The 22,653-nt window shown below is 46.1% G+C and overlaps 1 protein-coding gene across 2 annotated transcripts in view; it reads right to left on the bottom strand.

The window, feature by feature from the left end:
- Mgmt (O-6-methylguanine-DNA methyltransferase) overlaps positions 1–22,653 on the bottom strand; it is a 248,898-nt gene that overhangs the window by 29,043 nt on the left and 197,202 nt on the right. For both annotated transcript variants that reach the window (XM_036204159.1, XM_036204151.1), the window contains exon 3: positions 16,173–16,333. In XM_036204159.1, the coding sequence (XP_036060052.1) occupies positions 16,173–16,333 (161 nt within the window). The remainder of the gene's footprint in view (positions 1–16,172; positions 16,334–22,653) is intronic.

The raw sequence follows: 22,653 nt of genomic DNA, 5'->3' as shown, positions 1-22,653 counted from the left end.
AGGCTAGTACACCTGGGATGCGTTCTCCAAATGCTCTGCCCTCTAGTTCTCTCAATGGCTTGATGGTAACTGTCCCATGTGAGTCATCTCCAGAAGTCATTATACTTTCTTGGAACACTTGTATTCACTTGCCCTCTGCCTGGAACTCTTCCCTCCTGGATTTTAGTGTGGCCAGGGGAACCACACCCTCACTTTCTTCTGCTTTTAGTCTCCAGGCCATCTCTGTCAGGGCTCTGGCCCTAAAATCTAGCTGGCCGCTCTACTGGACACCTACTTGCTTTCTTGAGGGTCTTTTGTACTGTTGTTAGTGTGACCTGTTCATGTGTTGACTGCCAGCACGCTTGGCCAACTCTTCTATGTGCCTGTGACAGCAAGGTTGGTAGCAGAGGTTTTCAAGACATAGCTCTTCTAACAAGTGACTTTGACCAACATGGCCATGCCACATGGGCTTTGGTTAATGTCAACATCCTTTTCTGCCACCTATATCTTCAACAATGCAGCTGGAAGGGACAGTGGTGTGCCATGCTGAGAGCTGAAAACAGCTGCATCTTTACTTGGGTATTGAAAGGTCATGTTCATATTGGGTGTTAACTGCTTAGATGCAAGATTGTAAAACATCAGGAGCGGGGGTGGGGATCTAGCTCAATGGTAGAGCGCTTGCCTAGCAAGCGCAAGGCCTGGGGTTCGATCCTCAGCTAAAAACAACAACAACAACAACAACAACAACAACAACATCAGAAGTGAACTGCCATCTGCCATCCGAGGCTCCCCCATTGTGCTGTAAGCCTGTATTTAAGACCTCCCCACTCCTTCAATAAATGACATTCGACATTCAAAAAAAAAAAGAAGAGGGGTCAAGAACAGGGAAACCCAGAGACAGCTGACCGGTGCTAGTTGGAGCTCACTAGACTGAGAGCTCAGGAACCTACATGGGACCAAACTAGGCCCACTGAATGTGGGTGACAGCTATGTGACTCGATCTGTTTGTGGGGTCCCTGGCAGCAGGACCAGGACTTATCCCAGATGCATGAACTGGCTTTTTGTAGCCCATTCCCTGTGGTGGGATACCTTGCTCAGCCTTGATACAATGGAGAGGGGCTAGGCTTTCCTTCAACTTGGTATGCCAGACTTTGTTGACAACCTTTGGAGGCCTTACCCACTCTGAGGAGTGGATGGGGGTAGAGTGGGAGGGAGGTGAGGAGGCGGGAGAAAGGGAGGGAGGGGGGAACTGGGGTTGGGATATAAAATGTAAAAAAATTTTAATAAATAAACATATTTAATAAAAAAAGAAAGGTCATGTTCATCGTCTTTCCCCCATTTGATATCTAGAAAGAGAAGTCCATAGCATTCACTTCAAACACATAGAAGAACCGAGTCATCCAATGAGTATGTGTACACCTACCACACTCAACTGCACAATAGTACTTGTACTGTTATACCTCACTTTGGTCATGGTCTACCTATCTACCCATCTTGAAATTTACCACGTTTCAAAATCAACAGAAGACATCAGTTACTCTCTAGTTAGCTCATATGCCATTAATTAAGAGTTCAATGTCAATTTAGCTCTTTTTCTCCTTTGAGGTAGCATTTGTATACAAGGAAACACACATCTTCAGTGTATTCCTGATGAGTTTTGACAAATACATGAACCTGGGTAGTCCATGTTGTTAAGAGTTATGCTGGGACATCCCTCAGGCCTCCTTCATAGACAGTTGCTGTCTGCACACCCCAGAGGCAGTTACACATTTTTCTTCTGACCCTGATCAGCTTGTGCTAATTGGAAAACTTCATTCCAATGAGTAAAACCAGACATGCTTTCTATGCCTGGCTCCTGGGCAGCACACAACTAAGACACACTTGTGTGGACTGCAGCTGCAGTTCATACTTCCCTATCCCTGAGCCTACAAACAAGGATTCAATCTCTGAGTTTATCTCCATTAATCCAGATTCTCCCACAAATGGATACCAGGCTATCCACTTGTTGGTAATTACAAGTAATGCTACTGTGAACAGCTTTCATACATTTGCTAAGAGCAAGAACACGGGGTAATAAGGCATGAGAGCATACCTTTTCCTACAGATGTTCCCCCACTTAGACCCACCAACATGCATGGCAGGAGGGTTCCGCATCCTCACAGACATCTGGTATTGTGTGCTTTCATCTCAGCCATCTGGGCCTAGGCAGACATCTTTCATAATGGCTTTAATTTGGATTTCACCAAACACACTCAACAATTTCATGTGCCTCCAGGCCAATTTGGACATACTGCTTTGTGAAGACAATGTCCTCTGCTTATATCTTGATAGGGGATATCCCTGAATCTTCACACATCCCCCCTACAAAACTCTTCGATAGATGTTTTGTAAAAATTTATCTCCCTCTGTGTCCCGCTCATTCATCTTCTTAATAGTGTTTTACGTGCAACAATACTGACAATTTCTTTTATGACTTTATCTTCTGGAGATATATGAAACACCTGCCTAGCCAAATCATAGAACTATTCATGCTTTTTCTTACAGCCATATGATCTCAACTTTATGTTTAAATATATCCTAAAGTTTATATTAATTTTTGTATTTAGTGTGAGGCAGGAATTAAGCTAGGTACACTTTTGAAGAAGGTCATCCAGTTACTTAATCACTGTTGAGATGCCTGTTTTCCACCTTGAAGATAAAATAACTGAAAGAATTATATTTTAATTGTGTGTGTGCACGCGTGTACACACACACACACACACACACACACACACACACACACACACACACACACACACACACACACACACACACACACACGCTTTATGAGTGCTGTTTCTGTGGAGGCCAGAAGATGGTATCAGAGTTCCTGGACTGGGGTTAACAGGTGTTGGTTTTGAGCCTGACATGATGAGTTCTGGGAACCAAACTCGGATCCTCTGCCATGGCAGTATGTACTCTTAACTGCTGAGCCGTCTCTCTAGCCCTCATGGGTTGCTGTTCTGACTTTGGATTCCTATCACAGTGTCTTGAGCACCATAATTTAAAGGACGTTTAAAAATCAGGTAATCACTTTTCATCTGTCTGTCTGTCTATTCATTCTTTTATAATTTCATACACACATATGATATTCTTTGAAGTTCCAGGGGAAGAGGAATCATAATCCTCATTTTTCCAAGATTTCTTTAGATAGTCTAGGCTCTTTACAAGTACTATTAGTGTCAGCTGAGGATTTCAAAGCCTGGTGGAGCTGAGCAATAAGAACAGTGTATGGAGAACTGACCCCGTTGCAGCACTGGCAGTTTCGGGGATAAGGTACATCCATTTATCTTCTTAGTCTTGTTTATATAGTTCAGTGGAGAAGTGTTCCATATATTTAATTAATGCCAACTACTTTACACAGGACACTATTATAATTATTTTAAAGTTGTTATTAACACCCACCTTACAATATACAACTTATTCTTGTATATAGCACCTTGTTGAATTACCTTATTTAATATTTTCAAAATTCTTTGAAATAGTCGATGTAAGTATCATATTATGTAAAAATAAAGACAGCTACATTTAATTCTTTCTGATATATACTTCTTCTCTTTCAGTTTTACATAGTATTATTTCTTTTACATTTTTAGTGTATGTGTGCATGTTCATGCATGTGTAACTGTGTGAACACATATGTATATGTACACACAGAGAGGCCAGAGGTCAACTTTAGGTATCCTTCTCAGTCACTCTCCACCTTAGTTTCTGAGACAGAATCCCTCACTGAACTTGCGGTTCACTGATTGGACAGGTTGGCTAGCCAGAAAGCCCCAGGGGTCTTCTTGTCTCTACCTCTCCAGTTTTGGGATAAATTATGCACACTGTAGTACCTGGCTCTTTATAGCTGAGGGAGGGCAGACAGTCATGTCCTCATGCTTATGTGTCGAAGAATTTACCAACTGCTATCTTCTCAGCCTTTCTTTCTTTTAAAGTATCTATGTCTTACAGAAAATATTTAGTAGAGTCTGTTTTTTTTTTTAAGACAAGTCTGTTCATCTATGCCATTTTACTTGAATCTTAAGAACATTTACATTTAATGTAATTATTGACATGGTTGAATTAGAGTCTTCCAACTCATTATTTCCCCCATCTACTCTTTTCTTCCATTCCTTGGGGTTTTTTTGGGTTTGTTTTTAAAATAAGCATCTCATATCAAGCTATACATCTTGGTTTTCAGTGGCAGTCTAGTACTGTTAATATGCATCATGATTTATCACAGCCTATCCTTAAATAATGTCCCACTTGCTCACAAGAACATAAGAAACATATCACAATGCGGTTCCAGTCCCCAGTCTTATCTTCTGTGCTACTCTTGCTACGTATTTTACTTCTACATATATTATAAAACCCCAAATAGGGAGTAATACAAAATAAATTTTACTGTGAGTAGTTGATTATTTTAAAAATAAGAATGCTGAGAAAATATTCACTACCCTTGCCTATATATTTTCTGGGTCTAGTTATGTTCAGTGTTCTGGGAATGCTCAACATTCAGCTTCCCAGTTTCTCTGCTTCTGACTTCCAAACACACTCATGACAGTATTCTGCATTAGGCTCAAGGGGCCACCAGACTCCTGGAATTCCTTCTCTGCACAACTCCTTCTTCTCCAGCACTCTGTCCACAGATGGCAGTCAGCTGGGACACTAGACACATGACTATAATAGATGCAGCAGCCACAGCAGCAGTTTTAAAGGCAAAACCTGAGAAAAAGCCACATGTCCACTGACAGAGGACAGGGTAAAAATAATGGACATTTGTAACATGGGATTCTCCACAGTAGCTTAAGAGATGGATGGTCTTTGCAGGACTCCAAATAGCTGTTCTCATAAACACATTAATTGAAAGAAGCAACTCAGGAAGACACTGATATTCTACTCCTTTCAATGATAAGCAAGGTGTTGGAAATGGGTGGGGGAGACAGGGCTGGGGCAGACCTCCATAATGCTGGTGGGTGCATGCGGTTTGCCCTTTGGTGTTTACACTTCCATACCCATCTGAACACTCTTTGGTTTGAAGTAATGTTTCACGGTAAAATAACGGAAGCATCCATCTCCTACCCACATGCTCTAGAACTGCTCCAGCAAAGCTCCCGCCCCCGATACTCTGGTCTCCTGACAAATGACCCAGCAGGCGCCCATCACGTGATCTCTTTCCTCCTTGTTCAGAACAAGAGTGGGCGCACGGAAGAGACACTGATAACAAAGCTGGTGCCTACACCCTGCGGGCCATGGGGGCAGGAGACCTTCTGTGTGCTCATCCTCTGGGGACATTACCTAGTGTTCTAGGAGAGGGCTGTACCTTGTGCTGTTCACTGTCAGGTTTACAGCTCCTGCCATGAGTCAGACACGGGGCTGTGTGCTTAGATAGGCAGGAGACCATTCTGAGTGGACTCCAGGCACACTGGCAGTGGGCAGACTCCTGGGTCACAGAGCAACGGGCAGCTCTATGGCTGAGTGAGGTAATGCTCAGTTGAGAATTATGTGTCCCTCGTCACCGCTTCCCCCAACTCACTCTGTCTAGTCTACACTGAAGAATGCCTGCATACTGAGGAACCACCCATGGGGAGGACGTGACAGAGCCAAAGTCAGGAGTAGAGGAAGTATACAGGGAAGAGCTAACCCTCAGGTTGGATGAGTTGAGGCCTCTGGAGAGTCGAGGGAGAATGACCAGAAAGTGGAGAAAGATATGAGTGGATGCTGAGCTGGAGGACCCAGCCCCAGCCACAGCCATTTCACATCACCTTCTGAGGCCTGCCTAACGGGGCCAGTTCTGTCATCTAGAGGCCTCATCCTGGAGTCCAGCAGTCCCTTCCAACAACCACTTCAATTTTTTATTATATTTTAAAATTGTGTATGTATCTGTGCACATGTATGTAGGCATGCATGGCATGTGTGTGGAAGCCAGATGCCAACCTGAAGGAGGTGCTTCTCTCCTTCCACCATGCGGTCCCAGGCATCTAACTCAAGTCACCAAGAGTGGCAGCACAAACATGTGCCTGCTGAATCATCTCCCAGACACTTGAAGAGTCATTTACTATGACCTACGACTTTACAGTGTACGGGGAGATGAAATTCTGGGTGGCAGGCATTCTTTTTCCAGTCAAAGTCATAACTGTTGCCAGCATCATTTACAAGAGAGACTACAAACCCCAGGGCTCTCTGGACAGCTGCGGGGTTGTGGCAGCCACCTCCCCTATAGCCAACAACACACAGCAAACACAGAGGAGACTCAGGGAAGCTCCCTGGATGCACAGAATGGCCTCTCAGCAGAGAGACTGAGTCTTCTCTGAGCGCCAGACCATGTAGACCTTGGTGCTGAGCATCACTCTTCACCGCGTGGATACTGGAAAAGATACATCTAGGTCATTAGCAGGTGGTTCTTGTGCTGGGTCATGGCAGCTTTCTACAACACAACTATTGTCCCCACTCAGGATGTCAGTGACTTGGGAGGTGCTAGGGACTGAAGGAGGTACTGCTAAAATGAACCAACTCAAGCCCCTCCCCTAGGACCTCAGTGCACAGCCCATTTGGAGAGGGCCTTTTGTGAAGGGATGAAGTTCGGAGGGTTCTTACACTGGGCTCTAATCTGATCTGGCTGGTAACCTTAGGAAGTCAGAGAGATAATACTAGAGGTGAGAAAAGATCACAGAAAGATGGCTGCAAGATAGCTTGCCACTCAAAAGCTGGGGCCTTGGAAGAAACCAACCCCGCTGATATCTTGATCTTGGGCTTTCAGCCTCCAAACTCTGAGAAAATTGGTATATCAATCCACCCAGTCTGTAGCATTTTATTATGGCAGTCCAGAGGATGGAGAGGTTGCCTGGGGTCATCAAGAGGTCAAGGACAATGAAGGTACTGTCACCACACTCACACCATACAGCCACATCAATGGGTGCAACTCTCAAGGGCTTTGCTGACAAGGTCCTAGTCAGAGGTGCTGTGCTCAGATATCTTGGCAGGTACCTGCTAGCAGAGGTAAAATAAAGGTGGTGGTGGTAATGCTGTTCCCTGGCTTTTCCTCAAGGGCCAGGTTGCATCTATTTCAAGACAAGACAGGAAGTAACAGTGGAGGACTGCAGCTGCTCAGAGGTAGTGGCTCTGACAGATGTGTGAGCTTGTCTGCGGCAGACCAACAAATGCCTACTTACCCCACATAGGCCACCAACAACAGGCCAAAGAAAGGACTTCACTCTAGTCAAGTTTAGTGAACTAATGAGGTGATGTTGTGAACAGGAGCATGGACTACTTACGAGTGACTGCATTACTGAGGAAACCGTCTCTGTCAGCCATCACTAACTGTTTATGTGTCCTCTGGCCAGGGCGGGCTTTATGAACGCTTCCTTGCTAGCAACCATTAACTGCCTATAGATCCTTAAGGGAGGAGGAGTGGGGCTTGGGGAGCTCTTCCCTGCTGCATGATGGAACACAAATGGATCCGGTCTTGCACAGGTTTTCGATTGAATATTCAAAATGGCGATGGCCATGTCATGCCTTGAGGGCAACGTTCCCTTCACTGCTGCGCTGCACTTGGCAGTGCCTCTTTTTGCATTCACGAAGCTCTAGCTTCAACATCATGAAGCAGAACTCTAGTACAAGAGGGGAACTGCACAACCCTGAGAGTCCCTCCCTTGCCTCGTGAACCACCAATCAGTCAAAGTCAAAAGCTCCTGCCAACAGGGTGCTGCTAGAGCCGAACAGGAGGCTACTCTGGCCTTGTACTTTTGTGCTTTGTAGAAGCCGCAAGTGTTGGCCTTGAGGCTGATGCGTCATCCCAGAGGCCAACCTTAAGTCAAGTGTTACTGTGTGGGGTCATGTGTGGTCAGGTGGGTCAGCCAGCTAACACAGAGTCTGTGCCTGTGAGTCTCTCTCTCGATGCACGGGGTTTCCAGGGAAGCCTCCTGAGGAGCAGGGCAAGGCTATTCTGCTGCCTTTTCATGGTCAGCCCCAGGCTACAGCTGGGAGCAGCATCCATCTGCCTTGACCCTAGCAAGGCTGGCTTCTTAAAACAAATGGGACCATTAATAATATTTAAATGAGTCAGCTTTAACACAAACAAATGACACCCCCACATGATATGCTGAAAACAAAGATCTGTTTTCTAGAGAGAGAAACAGGTATCATGGCCTCTTGCTGTCCTCAGGTGGAGAGTTGGTCCCTGGCCAGGTGTTCAGCATGAGCCACCGTGGCTGGCCATGCAGGGATCTATGACGAAGGCTGTAGTGTACATCAAAAGGTGTTAATGGTTTCAATATTTATCTGCTGCAGGGAAACACTCTAAAAAGAAGACTGGAAAAATATTCTGCTAATGGCTGTGTCTTTGCCATTAAAATGAAAAGCTTAATGCATCTTATAATCAGAGGACAATTTGCAAATCATTAAGAGAAATGTAAAATTCCATTAAAATACAAATCAAGAGACTCTCCCCGGACTAATAATCTTTTTGATATTATTTTGCATTTCACCATTTCTGTTCCGATACCCGGGCCCACAAATGATCAGCTCTTGAGCACACTATTTACCACCGCCTACTTCTTTAACGAGAGACGGAGGGAAGAGGGATCTGCTATTCAGAGCAGGTACTAATGAAGAATTCCATATATTCTGAAATTTAATTAAAACCCCAAAGATTTCAAATTAGATGCAATTTGAAATGCCTGGGGCAGAAATACATGCACTTGCGTGGCGAGGGTATCACACTGAAAGCTGATACCGTAATTGGTCTTGATGTATTTTTGTGTTGCTGGGCTGAAGCACAGAACTCATAACCATATAAAAATTCTCTGTAGATTACCTGCTCATTGAAAATGCCATCACTCAGGTAGGCCTCTACTAAATTACCATGCTACTAAAATGCACAAAGTGATTCGGAGAGTACAGTGGCACAGCTGGTCGACGCCGCCAATGAGTTATGCATGCGTCAACGCTGCCTTTTTTCTTAGTAAAATATGCTCAGTTGAATATTAAAATATAATTGGCATTCAACCTAAGTAGCTTAAACCATTTTGTTATCTTCTTTTAAACCGATTTGGCTCCTCCACGGTTATTTTCAAGAATGCGACTCACAAAGCTAATGATAGCATCGTATTCGGCTAGATTTGTGCTGTTCTACATTTGTCGTAAATGGGTCTGGTTTCCACAGTCTGCCAGGGCTGGCCTTTAATATTCGCCGCTCTTGAACATCAAAGGCCCAATTCTTGGGGAAGGAAAGGGGGGATATGCCATTTATGTTCGTTCTTGCATATTTTATTCTGAGAAGAGGAAAGAGATGCGAATTTCTATGGAAAGTGTGTCTTGGCTGCAATAAGCCTGTCTGTCACCCTGGCTCAGTGGCTAGGTCTTCCCAAAGCCATTTACTTAAGGAAGGGCTCAAGAGGAATATCACACTGCTTGGACGGGTGGGAAGGGGCAGAGGAGCCCAGCCCAGGAAGGGGTGTTATTTACTTTTTTTATTTAATGGCAGACAAGGTGCACACGTGAAATCACACCCAAGTTTATGAATGAGTTCCCTTCATACAATACGAATTTGTGCCCTAATTAAAAGTAGTAGTCAAGAAAAGAAAAAGTAGTTGCCATAGTAACAGACGGGATATGTTCACACTGGCTGAGGGGCAGGGCTCACCTGTGACTTCCCAAGCACTGTCAATGCTTGCCTGAACACGCTGGTGGAAAGCAAACCTCCAGGTGATCTGAGCTAATAGCAGAAAGTATTGATGAACATTTGAAAATGCTCTTTCCTGGTTGTGTCCTTCAACTTTCTTCAGAAGTCACTTTCTATATGGCATAAAAACATGGCCCAGGGCAGGACACACCTGGTGAGCTCATAGGTTCCACAGTCCTGGGTGTCTCCTCAGCTTCACAAAGCCATCAGCTATTCTGGTGGCTACTTACCCTGGGAAAGGAGGGATATCTTCTTACTCTAAGGATCTGACTTTTCCTTCTGCCATAAGACATCAGGCCTTTAGATAAGAGACTCATAAATCTCATACTTTAAGGGGTCCATCTAAAACTCAGGAAAACATTTAAATTAAGGAATACTTTTTACACATCTGTCTCCTACCATTAATTTTTTGGCATTTCTCTTAACTGTATACCAATATTTAATATATTGATAATGTATAGTCCAATCTTATATTTAAAATATTGATATATGTAGTTCAACTCTGTGCATGCTTTATTAAAATATCATTTACCTATATAGTTAATACATCCCACTATGACTCCAAAAATTTTAAATGACTAAGATTATCTGTAATATATAAACACATAATATTCTAGGACCACAAAATATAAAGATGTGAACAGCACTGGGAGCAGCATTTGTTTATCTACTTCTAACAGTAGTAATAAAACTTAAAAAAAAACAAAAACAAAAACTTTTTAAGTGAAAAGTCCATCTTGCTTTAAAAAGTATTGATTTGATAGATAATTTGTATTTTCAGAGCTCATCTCAAATGTAAAACTTCTACAGATGTAGTGAGGTGATACCTATCTTCTCATGCAGAAAACCAAACACAGGTTGCCTCTGGAGAAGAGCCACACCTGAGATCCAACACCAGGATTCGGCAGACAGCTCCTCTCTGGGCTGACAATATCAAAGGGGATTTCTAGTTCATAGACACTTTCAGGGAATTTATTAAGGCAAATCTAGAGGTAAGCTGTAGTAAATGTTTTCCCACAAAAGCAGCACTCACAATATGATTGTGCTAGGGGTCCTCTGGATCATCAGTTTGAACTTGGCTCACTTCTGCAGGTTCTTCCAGGCCACCTGCTAGACTTGGTTGGGTTGTGTGGTGGAGCCCTGCAGCCTGGAGCAGAGACCTTTACAAGTTCAACTCTTCATTCACGGAGACCTTTGCGGATCTTGGGGATCAAAGCCTGGACTGCCTATGAGGCTCCAGACCCAGCTCTCTGGTGCTAGGTTTTCTAGTGCCTTAGCAACTGCTGACTGGTCATGGGCCCTTGTCCATAGACACTCCCCTGTCCCTCAATTTCTTGGGGGTATGGCAGATTGTGATTCTGTCCTGAGATGGCATTTCAGTGTATTCCAGCCCTCAGTGATCCTGGCACTGGGTCTACCTTACATGGTACTAATGGAAATCCAGGTTCTGAAGCAACCCTCCTTCTTTCTAACTGCTTCCAGGCACCCCCATGATAGTTCTGGTTGGCTGTGCTTACTCTCAACTCTGATCTCCTGGACACGATCTTAAGATGACCAGGAAATCTTCTAAAACACTGCAATGACTTGGAAGTCATTGGTAACATGCAGCACCTCAGCTAACTGATCTCAAGACAAAAACAAACACCAGCACTCTTGGTCTGCTATGTGCATGCTCCTAGGTTAGGCAGACTATGTACACACTGCCTTCACCTGTCAATAAACGGCTGCACATCACCCCATAGTGAGGCACTGTTACAGGTTCCAAAAAATATAAGAGACTATCAACTCAACACAGGGTGAAACATGTCACAGAAAGCACTCAAAAGACTTGGAAACTATTTCCTTTTTGAGGGGGAGGCACTACTGGGGACTGAACTCTTGGCTTTGCAAGACAAGCACTGTAGTATGGTCAAGCACTGTACCACTGAGCCATCTCTCTGCCCCAGAACTAGTTCAATAGTTTCTTTCAGAGAACTAACTCTCAGGGAGGGTATGTGTTTGTCTATGAGGGTTTTGATGTCTCCAGGGGAGGGGCAGCCAATGCCTACAAAACTTTGTAGACATGTAGGGAGCTGGAGAAGCCTGTAAGCTACAGGACCAACCCTACATGGACACAGCCAGAGCAGGTCAGGAGACCAAGAGGCTCTCCAGGATGCCTCCCCTGAAATACTGCCTTCCAGAGATCCACCTGGGAGCTCCAAATTGAGACTCCCCTCCCCTCCATCAGCACTGGAACACATGGGGCTGGATGTGACTTGGATACTCAAATGCTCAACTGTGCTGGGCAGTTAGTCAGTTAGCCAGGGAGGGAAGAAGGCTCATGGGGAGATTGCTACTGGAGAGGCAACAGTCCCAGGATCAGACCCCATCAAGAACCTCTAGAGCAGTGGTTCTCAACCTTCCTAATTTGCGACCCTTTAAATACAGTTCCTCATGTTGTGGTGACCCCACACCATAAAATTACTTTGTTGCTACTTCATAACTGTAATTTGCTACTGTTATGAGTCATAATGTAAATATCTGATATGCAGGACATCTGATACACAAACCCCTGTGGTGAAAGGGTCATTTGACCCCCCAGAGGGGTTGCCACCCACAGATTGAGAGCCGCTGCTCTAGAGCAAGTGATATAACTCCACATAACTCTGAAGGCAACAGCAGTAGTGTGAATGTGGCCTTCCATCCTACAGGGATGTGATCTGTGGGACAGGGGGTATGCCCTGTCAGCTTGGTGGTGCACAGATGTCCCTTTGCATTCCTTTTGGCTGCCTCCAGGGCTCACTCTGCACCCATGCTGACCTTTCCTATCTGCTGGTTCCTGTCCTACCATTCTGTCTTTCATCCTTCCACAGTTCAGGCTGCAGAGTAGAGAGACATGCTGTGCTCCATCTCATTTTAACTCTGCAAAGGAGGCGTGATTCTCCTGGGGGATCCTACCCTACTCCCCTGGGAGCACCCTTACTTGCTGAGGTCCAGGATATGGCATCACAGGCCCCAGACCACTGTTCCTTCCTATATCAATGCCCAGATAAACCAAATGTTACTAATCCTTGCAAAGTCTACAAGTAGCAGAAATTAGGTTGTAGTTTAAATCTACCAAATGCAGTTCATAGAGTTCAACTTAATGCAGGTTATATCCTTTCAGAGATAAGGTGTGAACTGTACACTTACCTCCTAGAGCAGTTTCAACCTGTGGGTCACAACCCTTTCACAGGGGTCGCCTAAGGCCACTGGAAACACAGATATCTACATTATAATTCATAACAGTAACAACATTACAGTTATGAAGTAGCAATGAAAATAATTTTATGGTTGGGGGTCACCACAACATGAGCATTAGGGAGGTTGAGAACCACTGTAATAGAGAAACCCTGGAAAAGAGATGTGGTCTTGCCCCTGAAGGGCTGCAGTTCCATGGGCCAAAAGATACATAGTGGGGGCCCAAGGATGAACTCAAATATCACAAACCCCTTTGGAAAAACTTGTGTGTATAACTGTACATGTGTGCTTATGAGTGCAGGTTGAATACATGCCATGGCATATGTGTGGAGATCAAAGACAACTTTGGGTACCACCAGTCCTTGCTTCCACCTTGTTTAATACAGGGCCTCCCTTACCCTTCCTTCACCACTGGATAGGCCAGACCAGCTGGCCCAGGAGCTTCTAGAGATTCTCCTGTCTCATTAGAGGTCACAGGAGCACTGGGATGACAGATGTGCACCATTTTGTCTGTCTTTTATGTGGGCACTTGGGATTTGATCCTGGTTACTCAGGCTTGGACAGAAAGCATGGAACCCATGGAGCCATCTCTCCAGCCCATAAGCCCCCTCTTCTAAAAACAGGTTGAAATGGACAGACCAGGACTAAATCTTGAAGAATAGGAAAACAACAAAACAAAACAAAACCAATCCACAACAAACACTGTCCCTTACCCTGCAAGAAAAGAAGATATGCAAAAGCATGTCAAACAAATCCAGAAATAAAAAGGCACAGAAAATGGAGTGGGTAAAGGAAACATTAATTCCATAGCAATTCCATTCTTCCTGCTATGTACAGATTGGTCTAGGGTCCCCAGGTTTCAGAGGACACTAGGATACCCCAAGATGCTCTCTGTGAGACTTTCTTTCTGCTATTTCCCTAACTTTACAAGATGAAATCTGGACAAAGGAGGGTCATTTATACATGTGGAGTGGACCCAATTAATTCCATGCAAGTCAGGGTACTCTAACCAACCCTACCCCCTCCTTCTCCAAACTGTAAAATCTGCACACCTGGTCCTTGCCCAGGAGCAAATGACTACACTAAATTAAAAAAACCTGGCCTGCACATACTGGGGCGTGGGAAACCCTGGCCCCCACAGCAGCCGCTAACTATCAGAGGCAGGCCTGGTCCAAGCGACCTCGGGAGCAGACAGCCTAGGGTCTTAGAATTTCTGATACACTAGGAGGAAAAAGTGTGTGGAAGAAGCCTAACTTTATCTAATACTGCCAGAGTGGATCTTGTCTATCTGGAAGCAAATTCACCTATATTATAGAGCTGGGGGTGGCCCATGGCTTCACCCTATTCTGATGGTTCTATCTATCTTCTTGGTTCCAAACACCTATAAGAACCTGCTGGCACAGGGCACTGCCTCTGTGTGGGCCCAGTGTGGGCTGATGAAGTACTGGGGACATGTCTGGGGACTCGGAGTCTGGTATGTCAGTCAGGAGCCCACTGACATGCACAGGAGCAGCAGAAAGGTTGGAAGGGTTCTTCTGGATCTGTTGCTGCAGTGGAGTACCTGGTTCCTCTAGTGCCACGCTTGATGGGCACCCTCCACTGACCACAAGATGAAACATACTATACCTTCTCTAGGTCATTTGCCTGATCTGATCTCTGGACTTTGGTGGCACCAGACCAGCAGACCCTACTGTCTAGCTTGCCAAAAGTGAGTCATTTCCTTACAATTTTGGCCTCTAGTTTTCTTTAAGCCATAAAACCAATCTCAGGCAAAGGTTAGGATTTTACAGGCCCATTCCTCATCTACTACCTCATGGGATTATAGAGATAGCTCTGCCTTTATAAGATAATTTTCTATCCTGAGATCCTGAACCATATGGATGCCCTTGGTAAGCTTAAGAAAAGGCTGGCTTGCTGGCTCTCTCTTTCTCTTGCTCCTGTTCAGGCAGTAACCCCAAAGGGACACAGTGGTTGGAAGTGTCTGACTCCACCCTCACTTCCTTGGACTCCACAGCAACACATGTCCCCTGTGCTTTGTTGGATGCGTTCAGCAGTCACACACAGTTACTTCAGCCACAGCTCTCAGTGTCACATGCAAAGTATGAGCAGGTACACTGACAGATTCTCTTCCCCAGTAAGTGAATGAGGAAGGTGTGGTCACTGGATACACAATATCCTGCAAATATCTACCCACCTCTCCCAGAAACCCCTTAACAAATCCTGGCACCTCTGCTGGGCACAACCTTCTGAAGACAGTTCTGGATAACACCGGGGTGAGCAAGGTGCCCATTCTTTCCAGCTGTCCTGTTAGTTTATCTGCATGAAGTAGATTCTCCTGTTTTGTCCCCTCACTTGTCTGACCTCGACAGCGAACCTAGTCAGGCATCAGCCTGAACTTAGAGGGCTCCTGGCCTTGTTTATTTGTTTGTTTGTTTCTCCAAATTCAACTCCATTTTCAAGTGTGAACTGAAAAGTAGGCACAATTCAAACACCTTTAAATACTTAGTAAACACCATTCTGAACCTTAAGACTGCTTTAAATTCACCATAGTTAAAAAAAGTCACAGATGCATGCATATATCTGAATGTGAATATATACGTATTAAATTATTTCTTATAAAAGTCAGTATGCAGACTAAATTTCTGCTTTAGGCCCAGAATGATCTTAGCTGTAGTAATTAATTTCTGTGCTCAACAGACCCAAACAAGCTTTAGAAGAAATGTGACATTGTCTTAGGTTACTGGGAGTCTTTAAGTGCCCTTTATCAACTATATTTAAGCAATGCATTTTAAACTAATCATTTAGAATGTCTACATGGTAAGTCGGAGAAATTAAAACTTATCTGGGAAGATGCAGTGGTAGAGTGGACTCTGAAGTCACTTCACAGAAGTGGCTAACTGTCCAGATACAAGGCTCATTTTCCATGCTGCTGGCAGGCAGAGAGTTGAAGTTAACAATAAGCTTATTGAAGAATCTACTGCCATTCAGATGTGTTCCTATTTAAACCTTTCAGCCAAGCCAGAGTCAAGAGTTGATCTGCATGCATCATTTTTACTGCTTTTGCCAAGAATTATGTGACCATGTGCCAAGACTAACACAACCATTCGGAGTAGGCGGGGTCGTGAGCTCTTAGCCTTCGGCCTTGGGCTTGGCCACATGCCGCCTGTGTTTAGACGATGTGAAAATTCCAAGCCTGTGCAGTCAGTAAACGAGCTGTGATGTCAGCCATAGTTAATAAGTCAGGCTCCCCAAAGGCAGCGCAGTTACCAACCTTGCTGGAACACAGGGTGATGGAGAGCAGGCAAGGGGAGCCCCTCCGTGGCTGCAGGTTCATGGAAATAGGTGTCCAGCCAGGCTGTGCACTGCATCAGGGGCTCTGGCATTCCTTCTGGCCCACTGGGCAACTCAGGACTAGCTGGGGTCTCTGTGGGGCTGCAAAAGGGATAAGAAGCTCAGTGACCACATGCGTGAAAAGCATACCTACTGGAGGGAAACCGTTGGCCACTCTCCAGTGTGTGTCTGCCAGATACACAGAGTCCTTCAGATAACAGAAAGGGCCACTGAGGGATGTTGGGTGGGAAGGCACTGCAGTCCCCATATTTGCTTTTCCATCTTCAGGCTTATGAAGCACAGGGAGGGTCCAGAATGTGGATTGCAAGCTTCTGCAGTCACAGTGCCTGGGGATGGGAACCAGCAAACTGACACACAGGATCATCTCATGCACCCATTTAGGGTTTGTAGGTCAGCATGATCAGGTAGCCATCACCCAAACTACTCTCCCTAAACACCAGGTACCATCCACATCCCACCTCTCACCTGAATCCCTACAACAGAGGGGGCAACCCTTCTCAGATGGCTTTGGGCTATACCTTTGGAAGCTCCTTAGAGTATACTGACCATGTTCCCTAACACCAGTGACAAGTGACATCACCTTCTGAGCTTAGTACTTCCAGGCTACCAGGGTGACTCCTTTCTGCCTGGGGTGACTAGTTGGAGGCGCTTAGCAATAAATCCTCCTGCTCATTCTTTGCAGTCCCTGTCCTTCGGCTTGATGCCCTGGTGTCAGAAACTGAAATGTTTCATTGCCGTTTTGGATGGGTTCTTGCAGGTCCCACGTGGGCCCTCTCCCGTTCCTTGATTTGGCCCTGCATGGAGCCTGCTGCTCATGCTCAGCTGGGGTCTGCCTGCTAGGCTGTACTCCACAGGCTAAGAACACATGCTGTGAGCAAAGGCCACTTCTATGCTCTGGGCTCTGAGCCTGGAACTTTATGAGCAGACTCAGTTTTTGTTTCAATTTTCTGGGATCCACACCCACAAGGCATAGACACTGGATCTTATTTCTCTGGTGATTTTTCTCCTTTGCTTCATTCCCAGGCTTTAGGCAGCAGCATGCTTCTGTATGACTTTCTGGGCCTGGGGGGGTGTAGTTTCTCTGGGCCTCCTGAGGCAGCCCAGTGTCAGAATTCTCATGGGAAAGTGGAAGGACCTGGATGGTGTAGAGGGGAAGACTCCTTGGATTGTTAATCTTACCAGTCCTCTTTGGTTCCTATGTCCTGTGAGGGTTGGCACAATCATTCAGTTCACAGGTCTGTGTCCACACATGGCCATCTTGGTGAGGAAGGGAGGCCTCCAGTCAGCTATGGAAATGGGGTCCCACAAAGGTGTGACAGGTGGGCTGCCCATGTGGATAACAAGATGGGTTCCACAGACAGGAATCACCAGAGCTACCAGAGGTGGGGTTGGGGACAACAGTTTTAGATAAAGACCAAGGCAAAAAGCAGCAGGACCAGACCTAAGAGGCAGGGTAGGAAGGTCTCAAGTCACAGGAAGATGAGCTGGTTCCCAGAGTAAGCAGTGTCTGAGGCTCCTATGGCAGGGTACCTCATAAGCATGACTCAGGGAACTTTTATTAAGAAAAGTTTTGGTTGAGGAAATGCAAGGTGCTGGTGTGCAGCTCCCTCCTTGTTTGTGTATTGCAGATCTGAACTCTTACAGGGCAGCTACAGGCTCTTGGCAGTGCCTTGCAATCAGGCCCATGCAGGGGCATAACTGCCTAGGACAGCTTCTTGGTGGGGGCTTTGTGTCACCAACTAAGTCCTTATATATTTTTTTAAACAGTGCACTTCTAGGATGGGATGCACAACAGGGTTTTTTTGTACCATTTTCAAAGAGGACAGGAAGTCATTCAGAAAAGGCCTTAGAAGCATATGAATGCTCCCGGCTCTCAGGAAGGAACCGGAGGATGGATGAGGAAAGAAGCTACAATGCATGATGATACTGGGGCAGAAGTGGATGGCTGAGGGGAGATGTCAGGCCTGGGAGGACTGGGGAGATGGTTCAGTGGGAAAGAGCTTGCTATACTCATATGGCACTCTCAGTGTCAACATGAAAAAGCTGGGGCCCACAGCAAGTGCTCAGACTCTCAGTGCTGAGGAGGGAAGCCAGCCTAGCCTGCTTGGTGAGTTCCAAGCCCGTAAGAGACCCCATCTAAAGAAGATGGACAGCACCTGAGGAATGACATCAGGGATTGTGCCCCGAATCCCCTACATATACACACTCAAGCCCTGAGCTGGCCAATCCTGTGGATTTCACAACTGGCCTTTCTGAAGCTGCTAAGCAAGGCCTCATCCAGTCCTGTGTCTGAAGAAACAGGTGTGGTGTCAGTGCAAGCCGCTGCTGCCCGTATACCCCAGGTTGGCCCCAGGGATGATAGCTCGTTCCACATGCAGACTACAGGCTTCTCTTGGGAGTCTCCTGGGGAGATGGAACTGTCTCATTGCCCTGACTGCTTTCCCTATTAGCAATGTCTGATCTTGGGAGGGAAAACTTCTGCCCGTGCCTGGCTTAGATATTACTCAATTTTAGAGACACACGCTCAGTCACTCTGTTTCTACTCTGTTGCTCGCTAACCAAGTGAATGGAGTCTCAAGGATGTCTGAAAGGAGAGATGGAGAAATATATAACGTACTTTGCCCTCCTGGTCCCTGGGGATGGTGGGAGAATGGAGGGAACAGGTGTGGTATCTGCTGGTGGCAGCAGGTCCCTCCAGAGCATGGCAGCCAACAAGCGGCCTGCTGTCTTCAGGCTTCACTCTACCTGCTCAGACTGGCGGTGAATAGAAATGACATCCATGTGCACACCCCTCAACCAAGGACACAGAAGGGACATGACTGCCGTTAGGTCCTACACCAAACTGCCACTTCACAGAACAGGAGTGGTGGGTGGGGTAGGTAAACAGATAAAGCAGGTAGTAAAGACGAGCTGACACCTCCACATCAAGGCCAGGTTAGTGTGGGTGCTGATGAGCACTGTACACAGGGGTCCCCAGGGGCATCCATGTTCACTGAGTGAGGGAACATTTTTAAGCATGAGTCCAGGGCTTCTGTATTTCCCAGTGACCGCCCAGAGGCCTCTGCCGCTCATGTTGGCCTTCCCTCCGCCTTGCAGAGGGCGAGCCGTGTTTCCTAGCATTTCCCACTCTTAAAAAGGATATGTGAAGAATTTTTATAGTAGTAAAATTCATCTTAAATTGATTTTTTATGCTTGTGCTAAAGATCTCACCTCTGATTCACTCTGAGGTTCTTTTTTTAACTCTTTCTCCATCGGCACTAGATAACTAGCCATGGGTGAAATGTAATTAAACAGCTTTGATTCCGAAGCAAGGATTTATGGGGCTACATTTAAAATGAATGGCTTTAAACACACACATAAAACCAGATTTTTAAAGCCATGACACAAATTTCCATTTCTACAATAAAACGAAATTTATTCTCTTGCCCTGCCCTCTCCCGCCAGCCTTCCCGGCTGTCCGTCCAGGGAAGAGCTATGGCATGACAGCAGCGCTAATGCCTGCTCTTATGATGGAGGAGTTTCTCCAGACCTCCTCACTGAAAAATCCTGAGACTCTAATAATTAGGGGCCCTGTGCCCCCCATCTTTTAAATGCCATATCCAAGTTTCCTCAGTACCAGCCCAGAAAAAGATGCAAACCCCTGAGAATCACTCAGTACAGCGCTTGGTATCCCTTGGGGACACTTGCTCCAACCCCAATGGTCGACGCAGATCCACCTCTTTAGGCCAGCATGTCACCTGCCTCCATGGAGAAACAGGGAGGTGAAGATTGTGACACAAACCCCACATTTGCTCTTTAACTTGGCATTAGAAGATGGCTGGGGACTGAGCAAAGAGATCCTGCTTCCTCAGGCTTTCATCATGGGAGGATGGAGTACGAGGCATTTTAACATACTGGGTTGGGGTCCAATAAGGCCTGTTCTGAGGATTTCTTCAGGAAACCAGCAATTATTGGTAGTTCCAGGTCAAGAGTGTGTTGCCTCCTGGGCTTCCAGAGCACAGGACAGTCCATGTGTAGTTGTGTTGCTGCTGGTGTCTGTGTGAGGGCCTCAGCTCACTTCCCTCCCTTCACTTTGAGAAAGGACCACACAAGGTGTGTGGCAGTTCTGATCATTTCTTCACAGGTCAAAGACAGTGGCTCCAAAGCCCAGTCCAGACTTCTGCCACATGGGCAGAGTTATTCTCTCTTGGGTGAAACTTCCATATCAAGACACAGACACCCTCAGGAACAGAACGGAAGACAGGCAAGACTAGTTTGGCCAAGACTAATGGAGATGGCCCCTGTGCAGCATGGGGTGTGCATCTTGTCCTCTTAATCCTGCCAAGTTAGTTAGCCACTTAATGGAGACCAGGGATGGCAAGGTTCTGTACAGCTGGGGGTGCAGCGCCATAGCCTTCCATAGGGGCCTTGCCTGGAGTCTTGTTCTTTACCCAACAGTGACATGTGTATGCCATGCTAAAAGGGAAACATAAAGGACGCCTGTCACCACCTCCTCCCATCTTTCCCAGAGTACAGATTCACCCAATAGTTTAAAACATGGCTCAGCCCATGGAGACCTGGGCATACAGAATTTGGGATGCTTCAGGAAGCCCCTTGAGGAGAGAATTACTAAAGGCTCATTTCTAAATGACTTCTAACTCCCTGAGACAGTAAAATGAATGTGTTTACCTTAAACATCAGTTGGTATAAGAAAATAAGCTACAACTTCTTTAGAGTCGTTCCCATTGTGGGAACCATGTACCGACAGTCACCCAAGGTGAGTGCTGCTATGGGAAAACCCGAATGTAGACTGACAAGACCATGTATTCACACCATCTCTCCTGTGATCTAGTATCTACCCCCCAGAGGGCGACTTTGCATCCTATGCTTTTGGAATGTTAACTATGACACTAGAGGGTCAAACAAGAGGAATTCTACAGACCAGATTTCTTCTAGACTCCGGCAAGGAGCCGATTTGGCTGTGTCCTTCAGCAAGGTGTAGAGGAAGCAGTGTGGCAACGTGTAGAGTTGCTGGCAGGGCTCTTCAAAGGAGGAGGAACCTAGAGCTGAGGCGATGTGCTGCATAATGGACAGCCTTAGGTGAGGAACATTGCCAAGGCCAAACACACCTTGTCTCCTCTGGCTTCCAGTGTGTGGTAGAGGGCAGGGGAGCCTCTGGGACTCTGGGATGGAACCCCCGACTTCACAGGCTCACTGAGGCACAACGGTAGCAGAGGTGACTTTCTAAACAGTGTGGAGACTCTTGCTCTGTCGTGCTGGCACGTGCACAATTATGTCTAATTTAGAAGATCTCTAGCCGAGTGGCTTATGTTTGACGGATGTGTCCTGCATCTAATTATGCCTTCTCACCATAACCCAGGCATTTTTCTTCCAGGGGTAGGATTGAAGACAAGAAACAAACTATGCTACCTGCTATCAATAAAGACTGCTTTTTAGAAAAAGGCAGACTGAATAAAGCCTTTAAACTTTTCATTCCAATTCAGGGAAGGTCTGATTCCATTCACGGCTTACCGGGGAGAGCGTCCACACAGGTGGCCCCTTCCTCGGGCACCTGTAGCCAACTGTGCAGATAGAGGGGACGTGAAGGTGAGGCACGCAGTGGCTCTCACTTACGCCTTTCAAACAACCCCATGTTTGGAGGGGGTTACCAAGGACTCTCCCTTCTCACGCCAGCTCATGAATGAACAATGAGTGGTGCTCCACGGCACTGCCTGGTGGTGGGAGCTGTCCAGGCAACATTCACATGCAGACTTGACAGTTCACCTTTTCCAGAGTGATTTTAAGAGATTCAGAGCAGAAGGAGGTCGACTGAAGGAGCTGATGTTAATGATAAGGAAGAGCAGCTTCAACAAGGAACCTGAGTCAAAGGTGAAGAACCATAAAGGCACACCAGCTCACTACTACACTGAGGTCATGCTGCTCACCAACAGCTCACTAACAGAGCTGTGGTAATGACCTCACTACACACATGAGCTTTTCTTAGTGACTCACAGGCTGGCTATGTCACAGACTATCCACCCACCCAAAGGACAGTATTTTCTACAATGGAAAATAAGGATAATAACAATCAAGTGTCACGATTACTTTTTGCCAACTTAACACATAGCTGGGAAGAGGGGAATCTCAACTGAGGAATTGCCTCTATCAGATTGGCTCGTAGGCAAGTCTGTAGGGCATTTTCTTGACTACTGATGTAGAAGGGCCCAGTCCACTATAGGAGGTGCCACCCCAGGGTAGGTGGTCCTGGGCTATATAAGGGAACAGGCTGAGCAAATCAGGGTAAGAAAGCCAGTCAGCAGCATTTGTCCATGGTCTCTGCTTTGGTTCCTGTCTCCAGGTTCCTGCTTGACTTCCTGCCCTGACTTCCCTCAGTGATAGTCTGTGATATAGAAGTGTAAGCC

The sequence above is a fragment of the Onychomys torridus genome, chromosome 1, assembly GCF_903995425.1.
Source record: "Onychomys torridus chromosome 1, mOncTor1.1, whole genome shotgun sequence".
Lineage (NCBI taxonomy): Eukaryota > Metazoa > Chordata > Mammalia > Rodentia > Cricetidae > Onychomys > Onychomys torridus.
The sequence above is the reverse complement of the archived record's forward strand: the minus strand, read 5'-3'. Positions and strand labels throughout refer to the sequence as shown.